Here is a 24439-nt window from a genome sequence, read left to right on the forward strand (position 1 = left end):
TTATCAGCACATACATATCTCACTCTCCCCCAATTTATGACATTACTGGTGCTATAGTATACAGTGGTGGTGACAGCATTAGCTATGAAGCTATTAGGGCATTAGGTTTCCTGTTAAGCATGGTAAAGGGCCCTCTCTCAACTCTCTCTAATATAGTCCGACTGGTCAGGCAGTGTGGCCTCCAAGGAACGGACCTTCGTAAACTTTGTGTTCTGAACTATAAGCACAGTCAACAAAAACAGCAAAAAGTTTGACTCATATCCTGCTCTCTGTCTCACTCAGTTTAACACACAGTTCATTAATTGGTCACATCAATCAATTAGATCATGTCTTTCCCTAACCACATTTCAGACAATATCCTCTGGTGATGTGTGGCCGGTTGTCGTGCTGTCACACCGGCCTGGCATCAGAGTGACACAAAGTGGTATTGACTGAAAGCATGTGGCTTGAACGGTCAAGTTTCTGCTTGACGTGAGTAGCCAGTGACTCTGATTCTCCTCTCTTAGCGGAGGGGGGTGATGGGACAGATCTGAGCTTCACTGAACAATTTCCCCCTTTCCTGATCCAACTCTCTGAGCTACAGGGCTGCCGTGAACACCAACCTTATTCCCTTTAAAAAAGTCCAAACAAAGAAATTGGCTACTGCCTTGATCTGTGTTCTCAGATAGTCAAAGTAGACTAAAATTACAGTTAATGCCTTCAGCATGTCTACTTGCTTTCTTAGTAGTTTCACAAGTGTAAGACATTCAAAATTAATTTTTTGTCGCTAAACAATGGAAACCAGTTATCTTATCTCCAGTTTAGGAAAGAAAACACTAGTATTCCGATCCAAAAGACAAGTGTGAACACTCCAGAGTTGTAATTTAAATAACACAAGGTTTGTGCTATAGCAACACTGCTTTTACCTCCTTTTTAGAGTTGCAAGCTGTGACAGCCATTAAGACCACTGCTGTCTACAAAACTCAAAGCCACTTGTATTCCTAAATTCTAACTCTATCCAGTCACCGGTCGGAAACCCTCCCCATCCCCCTTCCCCTTTCAAGTTCACAAAGGTCACGTTCTTTCTGATGCGGACCCGGTTCAGATAATAGATGCTCTGATCCTAACATTTCACTTCATCAGATCAGCTTTAGCAGCGTTCGGATCAAGGACACTGGAAACCATCCAGCCCCCACCGCTCCCTGGGTATAATGCCAAGTGTGTCTGATCGCTTTAACATCAAAATAACAACAGCGCTCATCCCCTCGCTCCCTACCGACCCCCCCATTCCCCCCGGCAAGCCCTTCCCTTCCCTGTATCTCTAAGCACTTGTAGGAGCACATATCCCACTGCAGACATCGATTGGGCAGAGCTTTTAACATGCTTTAGAAATTTGGTTTTACTCAACAACAAAAGAAGTGCAATATTAAAGTGAAATTGCCAGTTTCTTCAAAAAGGAGAGGCTTGAGGTTTAGCCTGTCCCTCACCTAAAAAGTCTATATAACACAATTATAAATTAATACTTTTTGAAATTGCTAAAGCTATTTTACTATTTGCGACCTCTTTCCTTTTTTACGATTAGTCCCACAATGATAAACCCATTTCCTTTTCTTATTTTTATTTCACAGCTATAATTTTTTTTTTTTTTTTTTTTTTTTTTTAATATCAAATTCCTCATTTTACTTTCTGTTGCAAGTAACCACACCACAGCAGCGCAACACACAAAGATTTAAAGCCACCCAAAATGAATGACTCCCACCATGTAAATCTCAGTAGTCTATATATCATAAAAAATAAGATTGTGGGGATAGTGTAGCTCATATGATTATGGGACAAAAAACACAAGCAGACCATGTTGGAAAACTCCACACAGAAGCATCCAAGCATTTACTACGTCAGTGCTGCTGAAAGTATTGGATCCTGGCAGCTATCTTTCTTGATTGCCATGAGATTCTCGTATGTTTTTTTAGCATGTAAAAGGACAGTTGCCCCCCTGGGGGGAAACAAACAGTGGACCTTGAGACAAGCTGCTCCAGTTCACCCTGCCCACACTGTACAGAATCAACTGGCAGGGAGCCCAGGACAGCCCAAAATAGACACCTACTCACATTCGCTTCCCATTTAAACATCTAAAGGGGTACATCCTGGATTCTATACAAGTCTTGGGTTAGGCTAGGGCCTGTAACCAGGAGGTCCCCAGTTCAAATCCCGGCTCACTCACTGACTCACGTTGTTGTAAGTGACTCTGCAGCTGACGCATAGTTCACACACCCTAGTCTCTGTAAGTTGCCTTGGATAAAGGAGTCTGCTAAATAAACAAATATTATTATTATTATTATTATTATTATTATTATTATTATTATTATTATTATTATTATTAAATGTTTCCTTATTGATGGAAAGGATATAGTCATTGTGCTTCACGTTTTTTAAAGTGCCCTTGCAACTATGAACAGATCTGTCCGTCACACAGACATTTCCACAAATCTTCCCTAAAGTTTTATATTACACCCCTATAGACCTTCCAGGTTGCATTTAAGTATAATCAGAGAAAGTGCAGATTATATACAAATATTACACATATGTATGCAATTATGAGGGACTTTTGTGCACAATAGTGTTTTGTTAAGAAAATCATAAATGCTTACATTTACCTAAATGCACTTTTGGACCTACTAGCTGAAAATGTACCAGATCTATTCCAGGTAGAAACCTAAACTTGATCCTAATGAAAAGTTCAGTGCTTTGTGAAAACTTGTGTTGAAAAGCATGGTTGACGTCACCGTTGCATTGGTGACGCAGAATAAAAGTGGATCTGTCGGATCTTTCTCCTGTGTTGTCCTGCTCTGGGACTGCGGTTTCTCCCGGGACTCATTTTACAGCAATCCTGGAAAATGGAACAGCATGGAAACATTCTTATATCTGCAACCACTTTCTCTATTAAAATTAAGATCGCTCTTGATTTCCCCTTTAGAAAAACAATATCTTTTTTTTTATTTCAGAAACACACACCCAAACTTGAAACATCTGAACTTGGCTACAATGCCAGTCAGACAGAAACCTAAACAGCTTTGTCTGTTGAAGGAACATGCCAGGTTCAGTGTCTCAGTATCCAAACTGAATATGAATTGCTAAATGACACTGGCTGCGTTTTGGACAAAAAAAAAAAAAAGGAGGGAAACAGAACACAGTGACTTCTGTTCATGCAGTTAATTTGGAAGCAGGCGTTTTACGCTCCACAGTGCATTGTGGGAATGCGAGATCATGGCAGCTCTGCTCGGTGTGGTTACAACGTTCTGGGGAAATTAACCTGGCCCTGCAATTGTATAAAGGGAGATTCCAGTCATGAGAACCCATTTTTAAACAAACACAGTATGGTATGGAAAGCTGTTTGCAGCTATTATGACAGTGAAGTCATCTGAAAGATCTTGGTGTTGCTTTTCATTAAATTGTGAGCAACCAAAAAAAAAAAAAAAGAATTATATATGTTTTGATTCCAGTCAAAACAACTTTATAGAAAGGGTCCCCTGTATTTAAACAATTCCTTTATTTTATAACATTTCCAAACACAGGATTTCTCAAATCTCCCATTGAATCCAAGCAGCTATGCTTCTGAACCCTGGAGGCTTGGCCCAACCTTGCACTATTTAGGTGCCTGACCAATAGATGATGATGATGATGATGAAGCGCGATGAAATGAGCCTTTCTCCTTTCAAACACGCTGGAACACAGAAGGCACACCCTGTTGGTTCCCTGCCAAGATCGTGATTCAAACCGCGATCGCATGACTTACCCTTCGCTCCACGCGGTAGTGCTTTTACAAGGCGAGTCACTGGGGGCCTGTGGCAGTGTGCCGAAGCACAGGGTGTGTTTGTATGGATTATTGGGTGGCAGGAAGGGAGTTAAAATCCTCCCTGCAAAAACATGTGGGAATGTGGCTGGAGCTGTGAATTGAATATGTGATTAAATCATTAATTAAGGCTCCAGCCACTGGTGTATAAATAATGTGATCATGGGTGTTAGCTTGGTTAGGGATGCTGAGAATTAATGTTGGTGAAGGTATGGGTTTGTGTTTTGTGCTTTACTGTATTTACGTCCGTGTTTGTTTATGTTCATTAGTGTTTTGAATAACCTTTTGATTTTGGCCCTTTTGTTTTGTTAAATGTGTTTTGTTTAGTTTCTGTCTGTGTTATTTTTATTTGTTTGTAATTAAACGTGCGCACCAGTGCGGAGAAACCTGCATTCTCTGCCTTCAAGTCTCTTCCTGGTTACTATAGCCTGACCAGTGACGTCCTCCTGTCCACACGGCCCTTTAGGTGCCTTGCTTGTAGTTGTTATATTGGGTTTTTACAATGTAAACAAACTCCTGATTTAGTTGGGAGCCTGGGTAACAGACTTGAAATGAAGAATTTCTGTGCTCTGTTCTCTGGTACACCCGTAATTAGGGATCACGTGCCACAAGAGAGGGATATCCATAGGGGCAGCTAAGGACGCGGGTGCCTGAAAGCTGGTTAGCATGGCTCCAATGCAGCCATCAATCTGTGGTCTTTATCAGGGAGGAATCATGAGGACTAAGCCTTTGATAGCTCCCTGAGCTGTTAATCCTTCAACAGCACAATAGAATGAAATGTTATCTCATTGTTGGGGCTCAAGAGATGGAAGCCAACAAGACCACACCCCCAAATCAAAATCCTCCCCCCCACCACCACTTCAAATTCCAGCACATTATGTTGCAGCCTGCACTAGAAAGGTGTCTATTCCCATGAGCCAGGGATTTCTACATGGTTTCTTTTTTCCATGAAGCCACATTTAGAAGCATGTTTTCAAAACAAGTGTTATATCTCATCATATTGATTCCTTTTCATTGCTTGTTCTTTTTTTATTCAGTAAATTGCAGCCTGTGTGCATGTGACACCCAGAATTAGAGAATCAAATGCGTGACTAACACTGTATGGAGTGAACAGCTTGTTGGAAGACATTACTGGCCTCTTTACACTATATTTGTGTCTAACGGCTGAATATTTTGGCGAGACAAACAAGCAGCAAGCTGCTTTTGTATACAGTACAAAGTAGCAGTAGCAGGACTGTTTATATCTGGATTTCAGGAGGCCATTAATCAAAAAAAAAAAGAGACAGGGATCTATGAAAACATGCTGGTGCAATCACTGACTTCAATTGCAGTCTACTGTATTTCTGTAAAATCACAAGTGGCAATTCATTTTACTGACTTAAATCACAAGTTGCAAGAGCACAGCTTGCATGCACAATTTTAGTGAGATTTATTTCAGAGGGCTGACCAGACCAGATAAGACCATCCTCTATAGTGGCTCCCTACTGGGAAGCAAATTACCGCTGCGCCGTGCAGTGAAGCCCTTCACAGGTGAAGCACTGTGCACTGAAGCTTGTGCAACACTAACGTGTCTCCCTACCTCACTTCAGAAATGTAGCTTTGAAGAGTCAGGGTTAAACATTTGTACTTAAATAGCACATATCAAGACAGCAAATCTGAGAACTTGCCACACATCCAGGCTCTGATCCCTGCCTACAGGATATGTTTCTGCTGCTGAATCAACAAGCCTGGTTACCAAAAAGTTAAGTTACTGTTTCTGGCAGGTAAACACAGTATTCAGAAAGTTCACATTTCCTTGTTGCTATAATATATCTGCCAAATATCTACAATTGTAGATTAATTTAAAGCCTGGCATGGAATAGCCTAAGGCAGGGCTGGAAATTGAATATAGTTGCTGTATGTTTAATAAAATAAAATAAAAATACAAAAATCTTCATAGGTTGCGAAGCCAGTGAAGTTTCTAAATCCACTAGGTTTAAAACAGTAAGATTGCGTCCAAGAAGGGATTAAATTAAGATCAAATGCGAGTACAAAACAGCACAGAGAGAGAGCTTGAAAAGCATTGTTGAAAATGAGCTGTATGGCTTTGGATCACTTATCAGTATGTGGGTCTGCTTTGAGAACCTCGTTGCTCCAGGTAGTAACAGAAGCTTGAATACGTTTGCAGAGTGACAGAGCAAGGGGGGAGGAAAACATGTAAGCCGGCAAATGAACCTACTACTGGAAAGACAACAAGTTCTGCTGACGTGAAGTGTCTACATGGAAGAAAACAGCACAAAATTAAAAAAGTATTTTGAGACACTGCAGATTTAAGCAAGTGTCATACGGACTGTTATATAAAAGTTTGATTATGCTCACAACCCCCTTGCTTCCAAAAAAAAAAAGAAAAAAAAAAATGCCCACTGCAATTATTTTTCCATGTTGTACAGCACGGACAGGGACGTTTCGTTAGAGGCATCTGTCGCTTTCATTTTAAAAATACATTCCATATGTGATTTCTCCACTTGAAATCAGAGTCAATTACAGAGAAGGCGGCTGTAATCATCAGGAAAACATTAACTGCCCGTTCTTTCTGTTCCTCCCATTGGCTGCCTGGCTGGGGCAGCTCAATCCGAGTGCTTCAGACATTCCATCCCATAATCTTTTCCATTCCACCACTCGTAGAAATGAAATCATAGCACAAAGCATGTATTGTGCATTAAGTTAAAGCACCTACTTTTTTCTCCCTCTACCTTAACACAAGTTCTGTTTTATATATTTAATTTTAACATGGCTAATAGTCCTTGATACCCATTTAATTTGCTTTATCTAAGCTAGTGGACGTAAATGCACCCTGAAGACTGACATGCTCAGACCACTGAAAATTATACATTTTTATGCAAAACAAATCTACCCAAACATACCTTTACCAAGGCTGTTTATTGCATCATTTTGCAAGGAAAACCATTAAAAATCAAGGAAATGAGAACTCCAGGCCAGATGGAACTCAAAACAGACAAACTACCTCTCTATTCCTGTGTTGCACTAAGGCTTATCAGCATCATACTGCAAACGATGCTCTGGTCAAGTTGTTCGATGCTGGTGGTTCCCATCTCATCTCCAGCCGTAGCAATGGAAACAAACAGCCAGTTACATTTCCTCAAGGCAATTCCTCCATAACCAAGGAGGATTTACTTATTCTCCAGACAGGTGGTGGGACTGCCTCAGAGCTCACGTTTCAGACTTAAGATCAAAGCGGAGGCAGAAAATGTCTGCTTTCCCAGCCTCCAATCTGACATCACGCATTCATTCACCTGTGACAACCTGTGTTGTATAACGTACTGCCGCTATCCCTGTGGGTAAGATAAGGGAAAAGCTTTGATGCAATTGCTTTCAAAGTATGTGGTGGAATTTTAATCCGCCTTCTAAATGCAAAGAAATGAGCTGATCACATGCAATTGAGTATCTCATTTACAGGACCTTCTATCAGAGATAAACCCCACTTCGCTCAGAGTGTAAAAAAAACAGATTGAGTTATGGATTTTGCACATTTTAACGCAGCACTTTTCCTAGAGAAATCCTGGTTTTTACTATTACAGCAGAAACTCAGGAGTTGCGAACAGTACTAGAATGGAAAAAGGCTACATTTGAGTCACCATTAAAATCGTAACTGATTTCAAACACAGACTTAAACAAAAAAAAAACATTACACCTCAAAATAACCAAAATCAGAAACTACAATTAGCTACTGTAGACTCACCATTTCCATTTCCCATACAATCCATATGTTTACGATCAGACCTGCATATACAGTATAAATCAGAACAGGTAACTCAGGCAACAGAAGTTATTCATCAGACTAGGAAACCATTGCTTGGAAATGTATAGGGTTGGTAAACACTTAGCTAAAATGGATGGTGCCAGCTGTGTGATTACATAATGCCCAGTGGGGCAGAGAGGAGTGGAGAGGATAGGGGAGGAAAGTGGTACCTTGAGATATTCTGCGTTGGTGAAGCGGGCACGTGCCGCTGTAGCAGGAGCAAACAGTGGGTGAATTCCCAGACTCTCCATGCCTGCCCCTCTCAACAGGTGGTGCTAGTGAGCACTGGGGTTTGATGAATCCTACAGTGGGTGAAATGGTGAACATTAGCCATGACAAATGTATTCAACATCAACAACCCTATTTAAAATAACACTACAGTTTGTGTCTGCATCTGTAAAAACAGACAAAACACAACAACAGATAGACAATACAATACTCAATAGCCAAATAATGTACCAGTATGTTTTTGCAGTTCTAGGATTATACATAGACTGCAGGAAGGCTGAACCTGTGGCTAGCATATGTGCCTTGACAGGTCTGCCAAAGGGTACGAAACTCTGATGTGAAATTGCCCTTTTAGCAACGGTAACTGAGCTATTACAAGCCCATGCCCCCCCCCCCCCCCCTCTCTTTCTTGTATCCAGTCAACATTAACGCAGCCAGATGATTCAATCTACAAACCAACACACCCCCATCCCCCCTCCCACCGCGACTTCCAGCTAACCTTTCACTTTTATTAAACCGTCTCTCAGAAAGTGGATGACCTCCCCTTTCAGACAAATTAGCTCAGTGCTCCTCCTCAGATCCGCTACAGTACCCAGGACAAGTAGACTCAGCCTGGGGTGAGGGGTGGAGGGGATAGGGGGAGCGTCATGCAGGCTAAATGCCACATTAAGCTTGTAAGCCCGCAAGGCAGTATAGCCAGTCCCGCTGTCTCTTCATGGGGGCGGAAAGGTTAGACCCAATGAGGCAGCTATTATTGGGCATAAAGGGTCAATTGACGATCAGAAAACATCACTGTTTGTGCCCCCTTCACCCGCTCATCTGATTACTGTCTCATACAACAAAATGGCACATAACCTGTTGGATACAACTAACTGAAAAAAATATATATACCAGGGTAAGACAGGCATGAAAGTTTAAGCAGAATCTGAATGGCTTTCATTGGAAACTTCAAAATAGAATTAACAAAAAAAAAAATTCTATTACATTTCACATAAGCATAACAGTATCAAAAGACAGGGCCTATTACCATCAGTTTAATTAATGACTCAAAAAAGGTACACCCACCCATAAAACATGCGAGTGTAAAGTATTAAGTGCCTTGGTATTAGATAGGTCTGGTTCAATCCCTGACTGTCTCTGGTCCCAGACGTAACCCTAGACTGAGTTATGCGGGACAGGCAGGTCGCCTTGTGTGGTAGAAACTGAAATGCTGCCATAATGACGTCTGGAATGAAAGACAAGCACTGGGGTATAAGCCCATGGACAGTCAGCCTAAAAAACAAATAAAATACATAAAATAAGCGTGCAAAGACTATGAACCATTCTTCTGAATCACGATACAGTTCTTACCCTGGGTTCACACTCCAGTCGCTCTTCAGTACAGTAGTCATGCATACCATGCCAGTACAACTCAGATTAACAAAAGCAGCTTTTAGGGTGAACATGGATTCCTTGTGTTTTATTCGATGCATAATTAGGCCTCTATACATGTTTAAATAGCAATGTATTACAGAAGTTTAAACCAGTTAGAAAATAAAGCAAATAAAACACTCAAGACAACCGAAATGACCACTGAAAGTACTTAGACCAGTCCATGGCTGCATCTGACGTCATACTCTGCACATTCCAAGAAACAATGAGCTGCAGTCCCTAGCTCTTTCCCCAAAGAGTTTATGCCTGCAGAGGGCCAAGATACAATGTGATCTGTCACATGCACATCCGAAGAACGCAAATGAGAGAGCAAACTATCATCTGAGTATCTTCATGGAGGGGTATCGTACAATACACATACATGGGAATTGACTTGCTTTGCAATCACTTTCTGACCACAGTCCGTTCTCCTTAAAAGTTGCCACATCAGCTTCGAGAGGGCTGAACCGGCTGTACTAACTCGACTGGTGATACTTAAGTAATAAAACCTGACAGAGGGAATTACCAAAGATTCCAGACTGTTTCTTGACAGTAATGAGCCCAGGTAAACATGGGATGGCTTTTGTGAAAGTGAGGCAGTGGAACAGTGTAGTACAGGCTTCAGTGCACAATTGCTGGAACAGTAACATGTAGTTAGAACACCGAAGAATAATCTAAGCAGAAACAACAGAACATTAAATACTGGGAAACTGAAAATGATATGAAAGTATTCCTTTAGCAGGGCATTGCTTCGATTACTGAACTATACAAATCCTCCTCCGATAAGTTTGACGCATTCAGTTCTATGCCTAATTTTTAAGCTACTTGAAGATATCTTTAGATAGCATGTAACTCTTGACAAACAGTTTTATATGAAAACTTTAACATTAATTCCTCTGAACAGGTTCTTTGGCTGGAGGACCAACCTGTAAATGTGCAAGGAGTTCAAATAAATAAAGCTCATTCCATCATGAAGACCTTTACATTTCACTGCATCCTTAATGCCAGCATGAGACGATGACATACCCTGCTCAATAAAACATGTCACTCTGTATGATCTCAGGAAATGGCATTTAAAAAAAGGGCCCAGCGACATTGAATTAATTCCCCATGGTAAGCCAGCTGAGATGCCCAATCTTCAGTCTAGTGGGGGCTGCCCATCAGGAGAATTAGTTCATGCTTTGATTGAAAACAAACAAAATAAAAAAGCCAGAACAAAAAAAAAAAAAAAGGCTGAGGGGGATCATGAGAAATACATGCCCCATTTGTTGTTTCATGGTTAAGAATCTTTCTCTTCTTTTTCAGCACAGACACAAGTTTTAAATGGTGTCAGATATACATAAGAACATAAGAAAGTTTACAATCTACAAACGAGAGGAGGCCATTCAGCCCATCTTACTCGTTTGGTTGTTAGTAGCTTATTGATCCCAGAATCTCATCAAGCAGCTTCTTGAAGGATCCCATGGTGTCAGCTTCAACAACATTGCATACATACTGTTGAAGTTAAACATCAGTTTCACCTACTTTAACAGACATAAATACACTAAAGAGACTTGCATTCACTGTAAAAGCATGTTTAAAAGACAAGAGAGGGGCCTATATAAATCAACAGTGGCCACGTTAAGAACACGCTCCTTTCCTTCTACTCAGACACTTCAGTAAATGTTTAAGATAGAGATATCAGCCACTAAATTCATTCAGTATCTTTGTCTTTCAATTCATTTGTCTTTGTTTTTACTAAAATAGTTAATTACAGCACATTGTTCATTGCTTACTAAATGGGGAGCTGTGACTTTAGTTATGCATTTTGTAAATGTTAGCATGAGTGATCTTCACACAATTAAGTGCAAACGATACTGTTTGCACAATAACACATTACACTAGTATTTTAAAACTTTTTTTTAATTTTGTGTTATTTTTTCATGAAGTAATCTTTTTAAATTTTTTAAGATTTGAAAGTATTTTTTTTTTTTCACCATTCCTGTAAGCAAAAAAGCTAAATTTAAAAATACAGGTTTGCCATTGTCGTTGATTCGAATCCCAGATTACACTCGAAGACTCAAAACTCTATAAAATCTGAAGCTGGCACCAGCCCCAACATCAACTATGAACAGGGGGCCCATGTTTTAACAGTCAAAGCTGTTACATTATAGAGCTGTGTTTCATGTTTACTGATCCCACTGCACCTTTTTAGCGTTTCCGGAGCTGGCTGGAATGCCATGTAACAGACAGCAAGCCCTTTACCTGACTAATTGGAAATTTGTTTCCATAAGAATGTGCAACGGACCACAAATCTGTGTATGCTACTGTGTGATGGATTAAAAATAACAATCAAATAAAAATTCAGATGAGCTTATACTGCATTAAATTGTTTTGTTTTCCACCATGGCATAAATACAGTACAGTATGCACAGGTCTAGCTCTAACGTGTGGTCATGGTCATGCTAAAATGTGACAGACTTCCATAACTTTATAGCACCGTACATACCTTCTCAAAGAAACACAAGCAGAACCACATAACCAGCAAAGACAGCAAGTGTTACGCATTGTTCCTTAAACTATAGCACAATGATAATAAGGAACAATGGCATGGCAAAATTTTTGGGGCCTTGGAAAAAAAGTGTTGCAAGCCTGAAGAAAACTATTTAAGGTTCTGCTCGGGGGGTTTACCATTTCGACTTAGGGAGTTAGTATGCCGGGGTGGGTCTGCCGGTAATGGACTTTTTATATTGTAATTAAACCAATTAAGCCTTTGTGGAACATCTACAAAATGCTAATTACAGTGAAAAAAACCTTCCTCATTAGTGACAAATGAAGTGAAACAGCCATTTGCTGGGACTAATGCTTCTGACAAATGAGAGTGTATTAAATCCACTTAGTTTAAAAGCCCTCACTAGCTCACAGAGCGAATTTCTCCAGGCTTCAACTCTCGGGGGTATGTTTGCTGGGATATAATTGAATGCTATTTTGTTAGTGGCAGTGGAAGCAAAGTCCGCCAAAAGGTGCCCCAAACTGAGCCAGTGGGCATGCCATAGAAGTCCTCAGAAAACACATGGAAGATAATCTATTGTTATTCCTGTTGGAAGTTTTGTCTAGAAAAGCTGCTCAACCTCACAGTCCTCTAATTTGCTTCCATATATAGCACACGCTTTTGTGCAAACAGGCTGTCCCTCACATGACTGGTAAATTAGCTGTGCATAAAGTATAGAATGTAGTCAGTTTTTCGTTAAGTATATGGAAAACTACAAAGCGGTATGTAATTCAATATGTTAACGCAAACATTATTCAGCAGGTTTCATTCGACTTTATGAAGCAAAATTAGTTAATCCTATTGGGTGATGCTAAACCTTTGGCCATAGCTGCAGATCAGTTACCAGGAGCCTCAGTTTTCAAATTACTGATGTTTAAAGAACAGTTATAAATGAGGTAAAACGTCATGACCATCGTGGGCCTCTTTGAAGAACAGCCTTTAGTGCCGGTTTCCACCCCCTTCCCTAATAAAAGTGGTAATCACTTAGGAATGTACACCTCCGGAACATGTATAAACCCTGCAGACATGTCAAGTCAGATCAGTCCTGCCAGTCCATGGTGCATCTACATCCCACTGACCGTGTTATAACAGGTGTTTCAAATGTTGCTGTCCAACCCCTGTGGTGTATATATCCTACGCTGTATGGATCAGACCTGGACTTGGGTGATCTAAATCACTGTCTGACACAACTAGTTTCTGTAGACCTTTAAAGTCTATGCTGTTTTTACTTTGGGGAATCTGGTAACTGCGACTTCAATCACTGTATGTTCGAAGATGGTCCATAATTACTGGAATGTACATACAGCAGACTGACTTTCTGTAACAGCCACAAAGCACACATGCAGTCAATACATAAGTTACTTAGACTGTATAAAAAAAAACTATAAAAATGACTTGTGCCACTTCACTGCACACAAATAGTAATGTATTGTCTACAGGGTATCTGCAATTTGAAAATATGACTCATAAAAGAAATTCTGTGGTCCCATAGTTGCAGACCATTGATGCAAGTGGGTTGAAATGGATTAAAAAAGTGAAAAATGTCAATGTGGTGGATATGCTTGAAGTGCTACTTTCATTTGCCACTGTTACTATTTAATTTGAATCTTTTAAATGTTAATGGATTCTACATGAATACTTAACACACAACACTTAAAAGACCTCATCAGGAACTGTAACTTCTGTGGTGTTTCACTTTTGTCACTTTTTTTTCAGAAGTGTTAAGAAAGTTGCTAATGTCATTATAACACCTATATTCTTTGTAAATACTATCACGTTGTTGTTTTGAAATCTCTATTAGTCCTTAAAAACACAGTCCTTAAATTTGACGTACCCATTGCTGTTATTTTATTGTCAGAAATAAAAACTATTTTAAAAGAAGTTGTTACTCTCGTTGGCAAGACGAGCACCCCAAAAGGAAGTTAGAGTATCTTTTGATGTGGAAGTTACAAAGTATGACAGCTAATTTGTATACTGTCTGGTCTCACTTTCTTTTACACAGGTGTGGTTTTTGTACGCATTCCAGTACCTTAAAAGCACAGAGTAGCAAAACAAATCAGAACCTCATTTTATTTACCTCATGTTAGACAGATCTGGTTCAAATGCATTTAAACGAAGAACTAAGATATCCAAATATAAAGCACTTGGCAGTGCAATGATTGGCATGCAGAGTTCTTGATCACTCAAATTAATAAAGGCGGCTAGCTATGGCGTGTCAAACCAAGCGTCTCATTTGCAAGCCCTGGTCGTTTGCCATTCTGTGATGAATATTTGCCCCTATGTAGTCCAGGAGAAACTGGCATCACTCTGACAACAAACCTGATTACAAATACAACCTCTGAAGGCCACACAATGACACTTGCTGCAGAGCACTGAGCAATAAATAAAAAAATTAAAAAATCACAACATGAACATAAGCATTTAAAAACCCACAAATACATATTTTAAAAATGACTGTAATGGAGCAGACAGCACTAGCAGGTTGATTAGCTTTAGTACCCTCACAGAAAAGGCAATATTTTTCACAGCTGATGTGCAGTATGATTTTATTCTGTAATTAAATGCAAATTCTTGTTTACGTCTGCAGTCTGAAATGCAAACTGTGCCAACACTTCTATTACACAGTCATACAAAACAGCCTGTACAAGAACAAGAACATATTCTTGTTCATTGGTGGCAAAAAACTAAAAACAAAACAAAACTTTATAAGAAAGGGTGAAGTATATGACTGTGTAGGACAGTAATTTGTTCCAATCTTTCTTTTTTTCCCCCCTAAACATATAATTAAAATGTTGTCCTCTATAACTCCACACACTCCAACACATGCCATTTCAATTAAACAAACTTTTTTTCAGTGCAGTGACTATAACTGTGTGCGTGTGTGTGCTTGACTCCTCTTTCTTTACAGTTCAACCTCAATTTTAATTTGAAATAATTTTCGTAAATTAAGTAGTGTGTACACTTTAACCTTGTTACAGGCAACACAGATCATGAAAATGAAAACTGAAGGCAGAGACTGATTTGGCTCCTGACAGAATCCTCAGCGTCGCCTCCCTGAACAATCTCTTTTAGAATAGGCTCTAGGCTCCATTGAACTTTTAGAATAGGCTTTGCTGAAGTTTCTTGGCTCACAATAACTGTACTGTGCTTCACTTTCTTAATGTTTATTATTGTGTCCAAATCACTGTAAGGGATATATTTCTGTAAAACAAACTTGTATTATTGCAGTGGCTATTGACACAATGAGGTCCTATTTTGTTCCAGCAATGCCAGCACTAGTCCATTATATAATAGTGCTGCCTTGTAAAGCAGCTGGAATAAATTAGGGTTCACTACTGGCCACTTGCTATAGTTTGAGGGGTCTTCTGTTCTGGCGCCTGTACACTGCAATGTGCTAAGTGTACAGTGGAAAGCATATAGAAAGTGGAGCTCTAACTATCCTTCAACTCTGTACAGCAAATAAAGCAAAGGGGGCTCAAATTGGTCAGGATCAACAATGTATAAACAGAGGCTTTACAGTAATTACTTCAACAGTGAAATAGTTAATAACTGTAATAAAATGGATTTAGGGAATACAAATAAAGATACTAAGCAAATGGGCCAATGTTTCTCTATGGCACTTTAGTATGATTGTTACAATATGCAAAAGTTATTGTTGTCTTATAACAGCATTACAGCAAGGGTCCCCAGCAATAATATAGCAGCAAAGAAGTCTAAATATAAACTTCACGTGCCATACACTGTTGTGGGGAAAGCACAAACTTGAGTCCTCCTAAACGGCAGGTGCACATTTTTGACTGTCTCTGCGTTGACTCTCATTTTTCAAGGTGCATTCTACTGCCTTGAAATGGAAAGGTACTGGAGAGCAAAAGCTACGCACTGTGTAATCATGTCAAAGCAGCACGGCTACATTCTGTAACCAGACAGCCAAGCACCGCTTTGAAAATAGGGAGTTTTTGTCTTCTTAGAGAGGAGAGCAGCCAAACAGTACATTCATTTAGAACCAGGTCCTGTACCGTCAGAGGCAGCATCCTAACTGAATTCTCAAACATTTGCATTTTTTTTCTTTTTTGTTGGTGCTGCCGCCATGTTGAGTTTCAGCAGACACACATGAGTGAAGTCACATGATGAACTGTCTCAACTTGGCTGGGTGTAGTAACTAATCAGCAGCCCTAAGAAAGCTATAATGCATTTAACCAAATACTCAGCATCTCGTCTCATTTTTTTTTTTTTTTACAATAAACGCATTTCACCCTCCGATGACTAGGAGGTGGCATTTTAATAATACAAATTGTCATTTTACCAAAATATGAATAGAAATAAGCCTGTATTTCCAACGATGCTGTATTACTGTGGTCATGTGTTGTTTGCGAATACACAGCATGCTGGGTAAAAAAAAATAACATAATGCTTTATGTTTTCTTGTTTCTGTAAAATACACCCCAAAACACAGCAGAGCATGACCATTCATGTGAAAAGCGTCAATGTATCCAGACTTCAATAATATGATCCTGAGAACCATGGTTCTGGGGGTCTCCTTCAGATAAATGTTGGATGCCGGCAAAAGTCGAAAACTTCGGCTACTGCTACCAACCAAACCCTTCGACGCACTAGACAGTAGAGAGCCACAGCACAAAGGCTTTCTGTAATACAGTACAGACTACTAGGCCAATTCACCACCTATTAGCACAATGATCCAACCTCATTTATAGGCTCTCTGCCTCAACATGAACAGCTGATTTTGGAGAAAAAAAAATGTTATCTAATTTTGTTCTAAATTCTGTTTTGATAACAGAGCTAAAAAATGTCATAATCTCAAACTGCTGCAAGTCATGGCAAAAATAGTTTTTTTTTTCACAGCAGCCTTTGCAGAACACAAACAGACCAGACTGTCAACACTGTCTTAAATAAACCTCCTTAAATCAGAATGAAATACCGGGCTGGAGGAATTATCTAAATGGTTTGCCACTGGGCAATGCAAAACGCCCCCTCCCCCTCTCCCAAACCTCTTGAACTGCACATTTGTGTTTTAAGGAAGCCCAGCAGGAAATCAAGTTTTTATTCTGTTCTGACATCTACTGCCTCAGCAAACAAAACATACTGCTGCACCCACAATAAACTCATCTACTTTCATTCTGAATGCTCCCTCACGAGTTTCTGTTTTTAGGTGGTTAATTTTATTTTTGCCCAGCGGAGCAGTGAGGAAACGACAAAACAAAACATGCAGAGTCAAAGCAATGAGAAGCACATAGCTTAAAATAACTCTTCCCCAGCCCCTGTGTTGAAATCCTTATTGTAGAGTAATGTATGTAATGTTTAGCTTTGCAGACTTTATAAGCTATTAAAAAGTTCACACAACCAAGCTCTGGGACTGTAGCATACGAGAAACAAACAACCCATTTAGCTTATTCGCATAATCCCGTTCACTTCTGTCTTAAGAATTAGCTGAACTTGTAGCGTATGTAAAACCCCCACTTTGTGTCCACTATTTACACCAGCACGGGATCACAAAGCTTAATGATCCGAGATACTACACAGTTGCCTCCAGATACTGTACATTCCACCCTCCTTTTGGAATGAAGCACTTTGCAAGTTGTAACAAGGAATCTACTATAATGACAGATATTTTCTCAGAAAGTTATAGCTGAGAGTCAAGTAATAGTAGCCTAGTTGCTGTGTCGGCAATGTAATCCCCCAAGCCTTATCATAGCACTTGTCTTTGGGAGGGAAGGTACAGTAGTCTATCACTGATACACTCCCCTCATGATCATTGGGTCTGCGGAAGCCAAGATATACAAGGGGTAGAGCTGATCCGCAGTCCATCACAACGATAACCCCGTCCTTCAGAAGCAAGGTCTAGCAGAATAGCAGCATTAGAGACGAAGAGCTTTGATAAAGTGTTCATTACTGCCATTGTCTTCCTATCTTTTAACTGCTGGACGAAGGATCTACTGCTTCCTTATAAGGCTTCCCATCAGTGACAAACAATTAGAAGTACTATGAAGCAAATACATCACCTCCTGTTGCGAACCTGAAAAAACAACTTAAAAAGACACATCAAGAAATATAGCTTCAATAAAATATAAGAACTGCTCTTCCTTTTTTCTTTCTGTATCCCTAATATGGCCTAACGGACTGAGGCCATTTGGCCAGACCATGGAAATTGACTTTAACCATAGGAAGTGATTGGGATGACAGGAAGGAAGAAAACTCAATGTAAAAAAAACAAAAAGGTGTGTAAAGTACACACCTGTGTAAAGTCTTCTAAGAACGGGGCCTGTCTGAGTACCATTCCAGTTACTTTAATGTGGATAATCCTCTGTTGCAACAACACTGGCACACACCCCAACGCAACCACCTCACCTCTCTCCCACTCTTCACTCATGCATTACCCTCGTTTGTTTAGACAGCCGCTTTCACACACTCCACTCCCACTTGCTCAGACTGACACGTTCATACACAGCAAGCATATTAAGCGTAGACAAACTCTCTCCACAACTATAAACTCCTATTTATATAGGCTGTCAATAGGGTTACACATTACAGATTCTCAATTCCCACTTACAAGTGCAACCCATAAATGCCACTCTGCTTTGCAATATTTTTTAATTCATTAGGTTCTGTTTCATAACATTTAGAATTTAGTACCGCAAATCATGCTAAGAGTCACATGCACTCCATGGTATGTGAAAGCAGCTAGGTTTGACTAAAGCAGAGGTATCAGTTGAACGCTAACGGCAATTATAAATATAGCTGCAGCCTGCTCGCCAGGTGTCGGGGGACCACATTAAATAACACATAGTGAGGAGCTACCATAGTGCGGAAAAAAAAATATATTAAAACTTATTTCCACATAAAAACTTATTTCCCCAAAGTAACTTCAAACCCCCTTATAGAAAAGAGTGAAAGATATATATTTGGGAGACCATTATAATGCTAGTGTATTACCACAAAGAAGCCCCTTTACTACCCCATGGTAACAAAGCATTTCATTGCAGTCACACTGCATTGCAATTAAAGATAATTAAAAAAAACAAAAAAAAAAACAGGTAGGTCATGGAGGTCAATGTCACACAAGTCACATACAAAGTGTGTGGAAAAACATTTGACCTTTGGCTTCTAGGTCAAGGTTATGGAATACTAAGCTAATACTAGCTTATGATGATGTTCTCATAATTACTGACGATCCACAGAGTTATAGGCCTGCTTGGTTCCTATTGTTTTTGGAGTAAATCCATGAAATCAAAGCCGACACTTGGATACATATTTGTAAAATGACAGAGTCAGGAAAATTTTAAGTAGGCCAACATTTACAAGACACAGTGCAGATGCTATAATTATGTTGTCTAATAACTCCAAGCCACCACATGAAAATCATACCAAACAGTAGTTTAAAGTATTGCCAAATTGCCCCCCATAAGTGATATGTGTCTGCTACTGCTGAAGCTCTGCTGTGAATCTCACCGGACCAACGTGGAGGAAAAAAACACGTTTGAAAAGGGAAATGAAAAAGTTAATTTATTAAACAAGCAATGCCCCCCTGTGAGGGGAAGCCTTCTGAATTTCCAAAAAAGACATTCAGTTACCCACATGCTCCTAGAACAACAGGGTAACTTGGCAGAGTGAAACCTGACCTCTTTCAGCTGACAAGCACATCACATGGGCAGCTACAGCAGAAAGGAACACAGAGAGAGAGAGAGAGAGAGAGAGAGAGAGAGAGAGAGAGAGAGAGAGAGAGAGAGAGCTTCTTAAAATAGTTGTTGAAATTCCAGTGTAGCCTCCTCACAGCCCCAGCCTGCACGGGTTACGCAAGCCAAGCAGGGCAATGTTTTCACAGAGCCAAGCGTCGAGAAAACACGTTACTCAGCAAGGCAGCTTGGCAGCACGTGACACCTGGGAACTTCTGACCCCGAATTCACCCGTCTGGTCAGAGTTCATTATTCAAACTGTTTCAGAAAGTAAACGACATTACACTCTCCTCCTCCAAGAAGGGCATGCAAGCAGAAGGCACTCAATCAGCTCCACAGCTCAGCTACAACTCCTCCCCCTCTTCAAGCTTCCTGCTTTCACACTGAGAGGACTGCTGCCACACTCTCGGTTTTAAATGCCCCTAGAAGAAGGAGACTATGTAAACCCATCACTTTCTAGTACACAGGGCTCGCTCTTCTACTATCCTGAGCAAAGGGGGGTGCCATTCTTCTTACAGTTTTAACCTCTTCACTTTTAGAATGACTTGTTTCTTATAACTCCAGTGTGTCCCCACATGTTTTCTAAGGTTGAAATACTCAATCATAAAATCTCTGTAAAGCAGTGATGACGGGGGGGGGGGGGGGGGAGTGGTGGGTGGTGAAGCTTCCTTGGTGCTATTTTTAGTGTTCCCACCGAAACACAACTGAAAATAATAAACCGTGGTGAGATCTTCAAAATATGCAGCTCACAGAAATGTAGTTCTAGTGTCTTAATTATGAAGGTTAAAAAAGCCACGCAAACAGCATTTCATTTTCTTATTTCATAAAAATGCCGCATTTTTCACGGCAGAAACGTGAAATGACTAGCATTCTTTTTTAAATGGCAATTATATACATGTATAAGCAGAAATGTTTTACAGTAAATCGTTCACAAAAAAAATAAACAAGTTCAGCAAACTTTGTAGAGGTGCCGGGGCATTTTGCATTTACAGTATTTCACAGTAAAAGTGAACACAAAAGAAAGCCCAGACATACCTGTATATTTACAGTCTACAGACATTCCATTTCAGACAAAAATGCACTCGCAAAATATTTCAGATACCACCAAGCATGGCCTATAGCACTGACAAACATACTTTTTTTTTTTTTTAAACTGTTGCAGACTTTTGTTTGAATTCATGCTGTACTGTCTGCAGAGGAACACATGAGATCAAGTGAGCATTCCCTAGGGCTTCACCATGGAGACCTGCTCTTCACTTCAGGTACCTCCTACACAAAAGCGAACATGGTTTGTGAACTGTGTGGCCCTACAGTGTGGCCCATCAGGAAAGCCACAGCTGATTTTTTTAGGGGGCATTTTACAGGACAGTACCACAATAAAACAGACCTGGTCACTGCAGCGACAACAACTGATGAACCAGCCTCTCACCACCACTTTTTTGTTCAGAAGGTTATTGTAAGGATAATGCATTCTGCTACTGTTTTTGTAATATTAACTTGATAAATCAGGTCCTATGTCTATAGGATACAAACATCTGGTGAGCATGGAAGCCACATTTGACGTGCCTAATATACCGAATAATCTAGTAGGTATATTATTTAGCAGGTGAAAAAATAATTTTAACCTCGTTAAGCAATTATAGAAAGAAAAACAGAAGGCTCTTATAGCATCTAATCTCTAGCTCGTTAGGACTAGAATCTGTATGGTCACTCAATAGTCAATATATTATTTTCTCTATCTGTTAAAAAGAGAATTTTCAAAGCCTTCAGACCAACCAGTACAAAATAATGCATTTAATTAATCTTGAACTTGAGCCAGGACTATATGATTGTATGTGTGTGTTTGGGAGGGGTGGGGGTTGCCAAATAGGAGAGAGCAAAGAGAAACATGAGAATTCGGGGGAGGGAGGAAAATGGGGGAGATAGAGAAAGGAGTATAGGGAGGGAGGATGGCAAAATAATCCAGGAAAGAATCATTGTGTAGGAGGTACAGGGATACCAAGGGCGTATATAGAAAAATGGTGAAACAGAGAGATGATATGTCTGTACGTGGGTGTTTGTAGGAGAGAACGTCCCTAAGGCTCCAAAAACATTCATTCTTCTACTCCAAGCGTTCCTTCGGCAAACAACGTAATTAAATGTGTGTAATTAAGTCTGGGGAACCATTTAAAAAGAGTTCCTTTGACAGGAATGCAGCCAAGGAAGCATTTAATCCACCATTGTCAAGGTTCCTAAAACGTTCCAGGGCTTCCCACACTTCAATGTACAGTAACGCACTGCTCTGTTAATGCATCTGTTTACCATCACAACCCAGTTCGAACAGCAGTTTTGGGCATGCAAAGTACAGTACAATTGGGTAGATTTTTCTGCAGTAATCATACCCTGTTAATCCTGTACCAATCTTAGTAATTCTCTGCAAAACCTGCAATGCTTTATTTTAGAGTCGTCGCCACTGATCTGGATGCTCACCCAACCCAAGCAAAGAAAGTGGCTACCAATGTTGTAGTGCTGTCTGTTGTTGCAATAAGAAAGTCAAAAAAAATAAAAATAAAAGCTTGATTCCGAATAAAATAATATACAAATTAAAATTGACTTGAAAAACACCAAAAATGGTTGATTACAAGGTAAAACTTACAAGAAAAATTTTGGCTGCTTGACTCGAAACATTAAACCAAGGTCCGGGTCTACTTGATAGCAACATGGATAAATTCAAACACAGCTGAATAAGACACCTGTGGCTACTACTATTCCCCAATCTCTGCAATACAGTGGCAGAACATTTAAAAAAATCCAGTTTGCTGATTGAGTACGATACACTCCAGCACAGTGATTTAGTTAAGCCAAGTGCAATAAGATGTCTTGTTCCCAACAGGCCCCTCCCTGCCTGCGCGCTCTCTTGCTCACTGCCTCCTGATGCACACTTCCCATCGTGACAGGATCCCAGCACTGCAGGCTCTGCTCCAGAGAAGGTGACTCTGAACCCGTCCCTGTTTGTTTCCCAGCCCGAAGCCCTCTTTCTGCTGTCTTGTCAGGTAGCTCTAACTTCATCAACCCTCCCCTATAACCCCAACCGGGCCCTACCCTGTCTTATCACAACCAATCACTGTTTGCCCGACCCCCAAAATGTCAATGTTAATGCAAAGAGAACACAAAAGCAATTACATGAACTCAACCCCCCTTCCCCCTACATCAGAGCCAGGAAATATTCAGAACAGAATGTACTACTACAGATTTAACAAGGTACAAGGCCATGTGGGCACTGTGCTCACACAATATCAGTGATGCTACAAACATTAGCCAGCATTAGAGGTCTCCACGGGTCTACCCGGACCCAACGACCTGAGACCCGACCCGTACCGAACGGGTTTCCGGGTGCAAAATTGTCATGCAACACTCGGGTCGGGTCCAATTTTGTTTACTCACTATTAAAGTGGCTTTCTTTGGTACTAAAAATCATTGTTTATAATTCCTGTTGCGTGGATTTACTTCCCCCAGTAGCACATGCCACGGCTTGCAGAGTGCAGCACCAGACATGTGACCTACATCGAAGGTGTTTCTTTTAGATCATTCTTAAAAGTCGGAGTAATGGATTTGTTTATGAAGGATGTGAAGAAAAAACTTAAGAAAAACGAATTCCATGAACAAAAGCTCACAGAAAAATGCAAGTGTGGGAATCATTGGACAAAGAACAAAAGCAAGTTTTGCAAAACACAAATTTTACATCTCAATTCCATTAGCTCTTGTGTTAAGTTTGTAATAAAATCACGCATTTACGAGATCATACTTCAGTTCATTTGATTTTCAGATAATGTATTTATCTTTGGATTTTTTACACAATCAGATTATATATTTAATTTTGCAGTCCTCCGTGTAGGTTCATGATGGAATAAACACTATCTGTAGTTCAGCCAGATTTCCAGGTTGACTGGAAAAAAAACACACTGCTTTAATACTGTATCTAGTCTGTGCATATACCAAGCTGGGGAAAGGAAAAGCATATCACTGTTTTTTCGGGCCGGGTCGGATCCGGGTCTAACAACAAGAATTTTACATCGGGTTGGGTTGGGTAAATAGTTGTCGGTTCGTGGTCGGGTTGATTCATTTGGACCTGTAAAGACCTCTAGCCTGCATACAGCTCTAACATGTAGTTCAATGTATTTTTTATAAGCAGTAGAACTCTGAATGCACTAAGGCAGGACAAACACCTGCCATGACACTGTCAATAGTGTCACCAAGGGAAGCCAGAACAGCACTGTTTCAAACCAACGTTTCTGCAAGGTCTTCCAATTATTCAGGAGAGGTGTGACTATCGCCTCCATCAGGGATTTCTCCTTTTGAGATTTGTTCTGGAATGTGTGCGGACATGGAAGCAACTGCCACCCAAGCACCACCCACTGGCCATCTATAAAAGTCAGTCAGTGTATAAATCGTAAGGATTTAGGCTGCAAACTTCTCTGCAAGTGATAAAGAAACAGTAATAGTCTGGGGATGCCCTATGCAATTCACAAAACATAAAAACCAGGCTTTAGTGACTTGCCACCATTTAAGATTGTTGATGAATGAGTAGCGGTTTCTTGCATTTGCAGTCACTCTGCACTGTAATTCACTGGCTTTGTACTGTGAAGAGATGCTTCAGTGCATTAAAAAGCACATATAAAAATGTGTATGCAGTGTACTGTCCTCTCTACAATCATTCTGCTAAACACAACCTCCAGCTGTAGCACACCACTGATCTAAAAGACCTCATACTGCATGTCTTTATAGTCCAAGCGCTTTTCCACTAACAGGTAAACAATGTCTGTTTCAGGCACTGACCCAGATTCCAGCAAAGACAAGAACCCTGCTGTATACAGTTATGAGTATTATCATTTTATCTAATCTAGTTTTGTTCGCTTAACACGCTACAGCTGGGAAATGCACACGGCTCATTTAAGCTTCACTGGGTAAGTTAAGCT

At 40.2% G+C, this 24439-nt stretch overlaps 1 protein-coding gene across 3 annotated transcripts in view; it reads right to left on the minus strand.

Annotated features, from left to right (window-relative positions):
• LOC117422170 (retinoic acid receptor RXR-alpha-A) overlaps positions 1-24439 on the minus strand; it is a 116863-nt gene that overhangs the window by 71175 nt on the left and 21249 nt on the right. For 2 of the 3 annotated variants that reach the window (XM_034927538.2, XM_034927537.2), the window contains exon 2: positions 7799-7930. The exons of the other annotated variant lie outside the window; for it this stretch is intronic. In XM_034927538.2, the coding sequence (XP_034783429.1) occupies positions 7799-7930 (132 nt within the window). The remainder of the gene's footprint in view (positions 1-7798; positions 7931-24439) is intronic. 3 annotated transcript variants of the gene reach the window in all.

This window comes from Acipenser ruthenus, chromosome 15 (genome assembly GCF_902713425.1).
Source record: "Acipenser ruthenus chromosome 15, fAciRut3.2 maternal haplotype, whole genome shotgun sequence".
Classification (NCBI taxonomy): Eukaryota; Metazoa; Chordata; class Actinopteri; order Acipenseriformes; family Acipenseridae; genus Acipenser; species Acipenser ruthenus.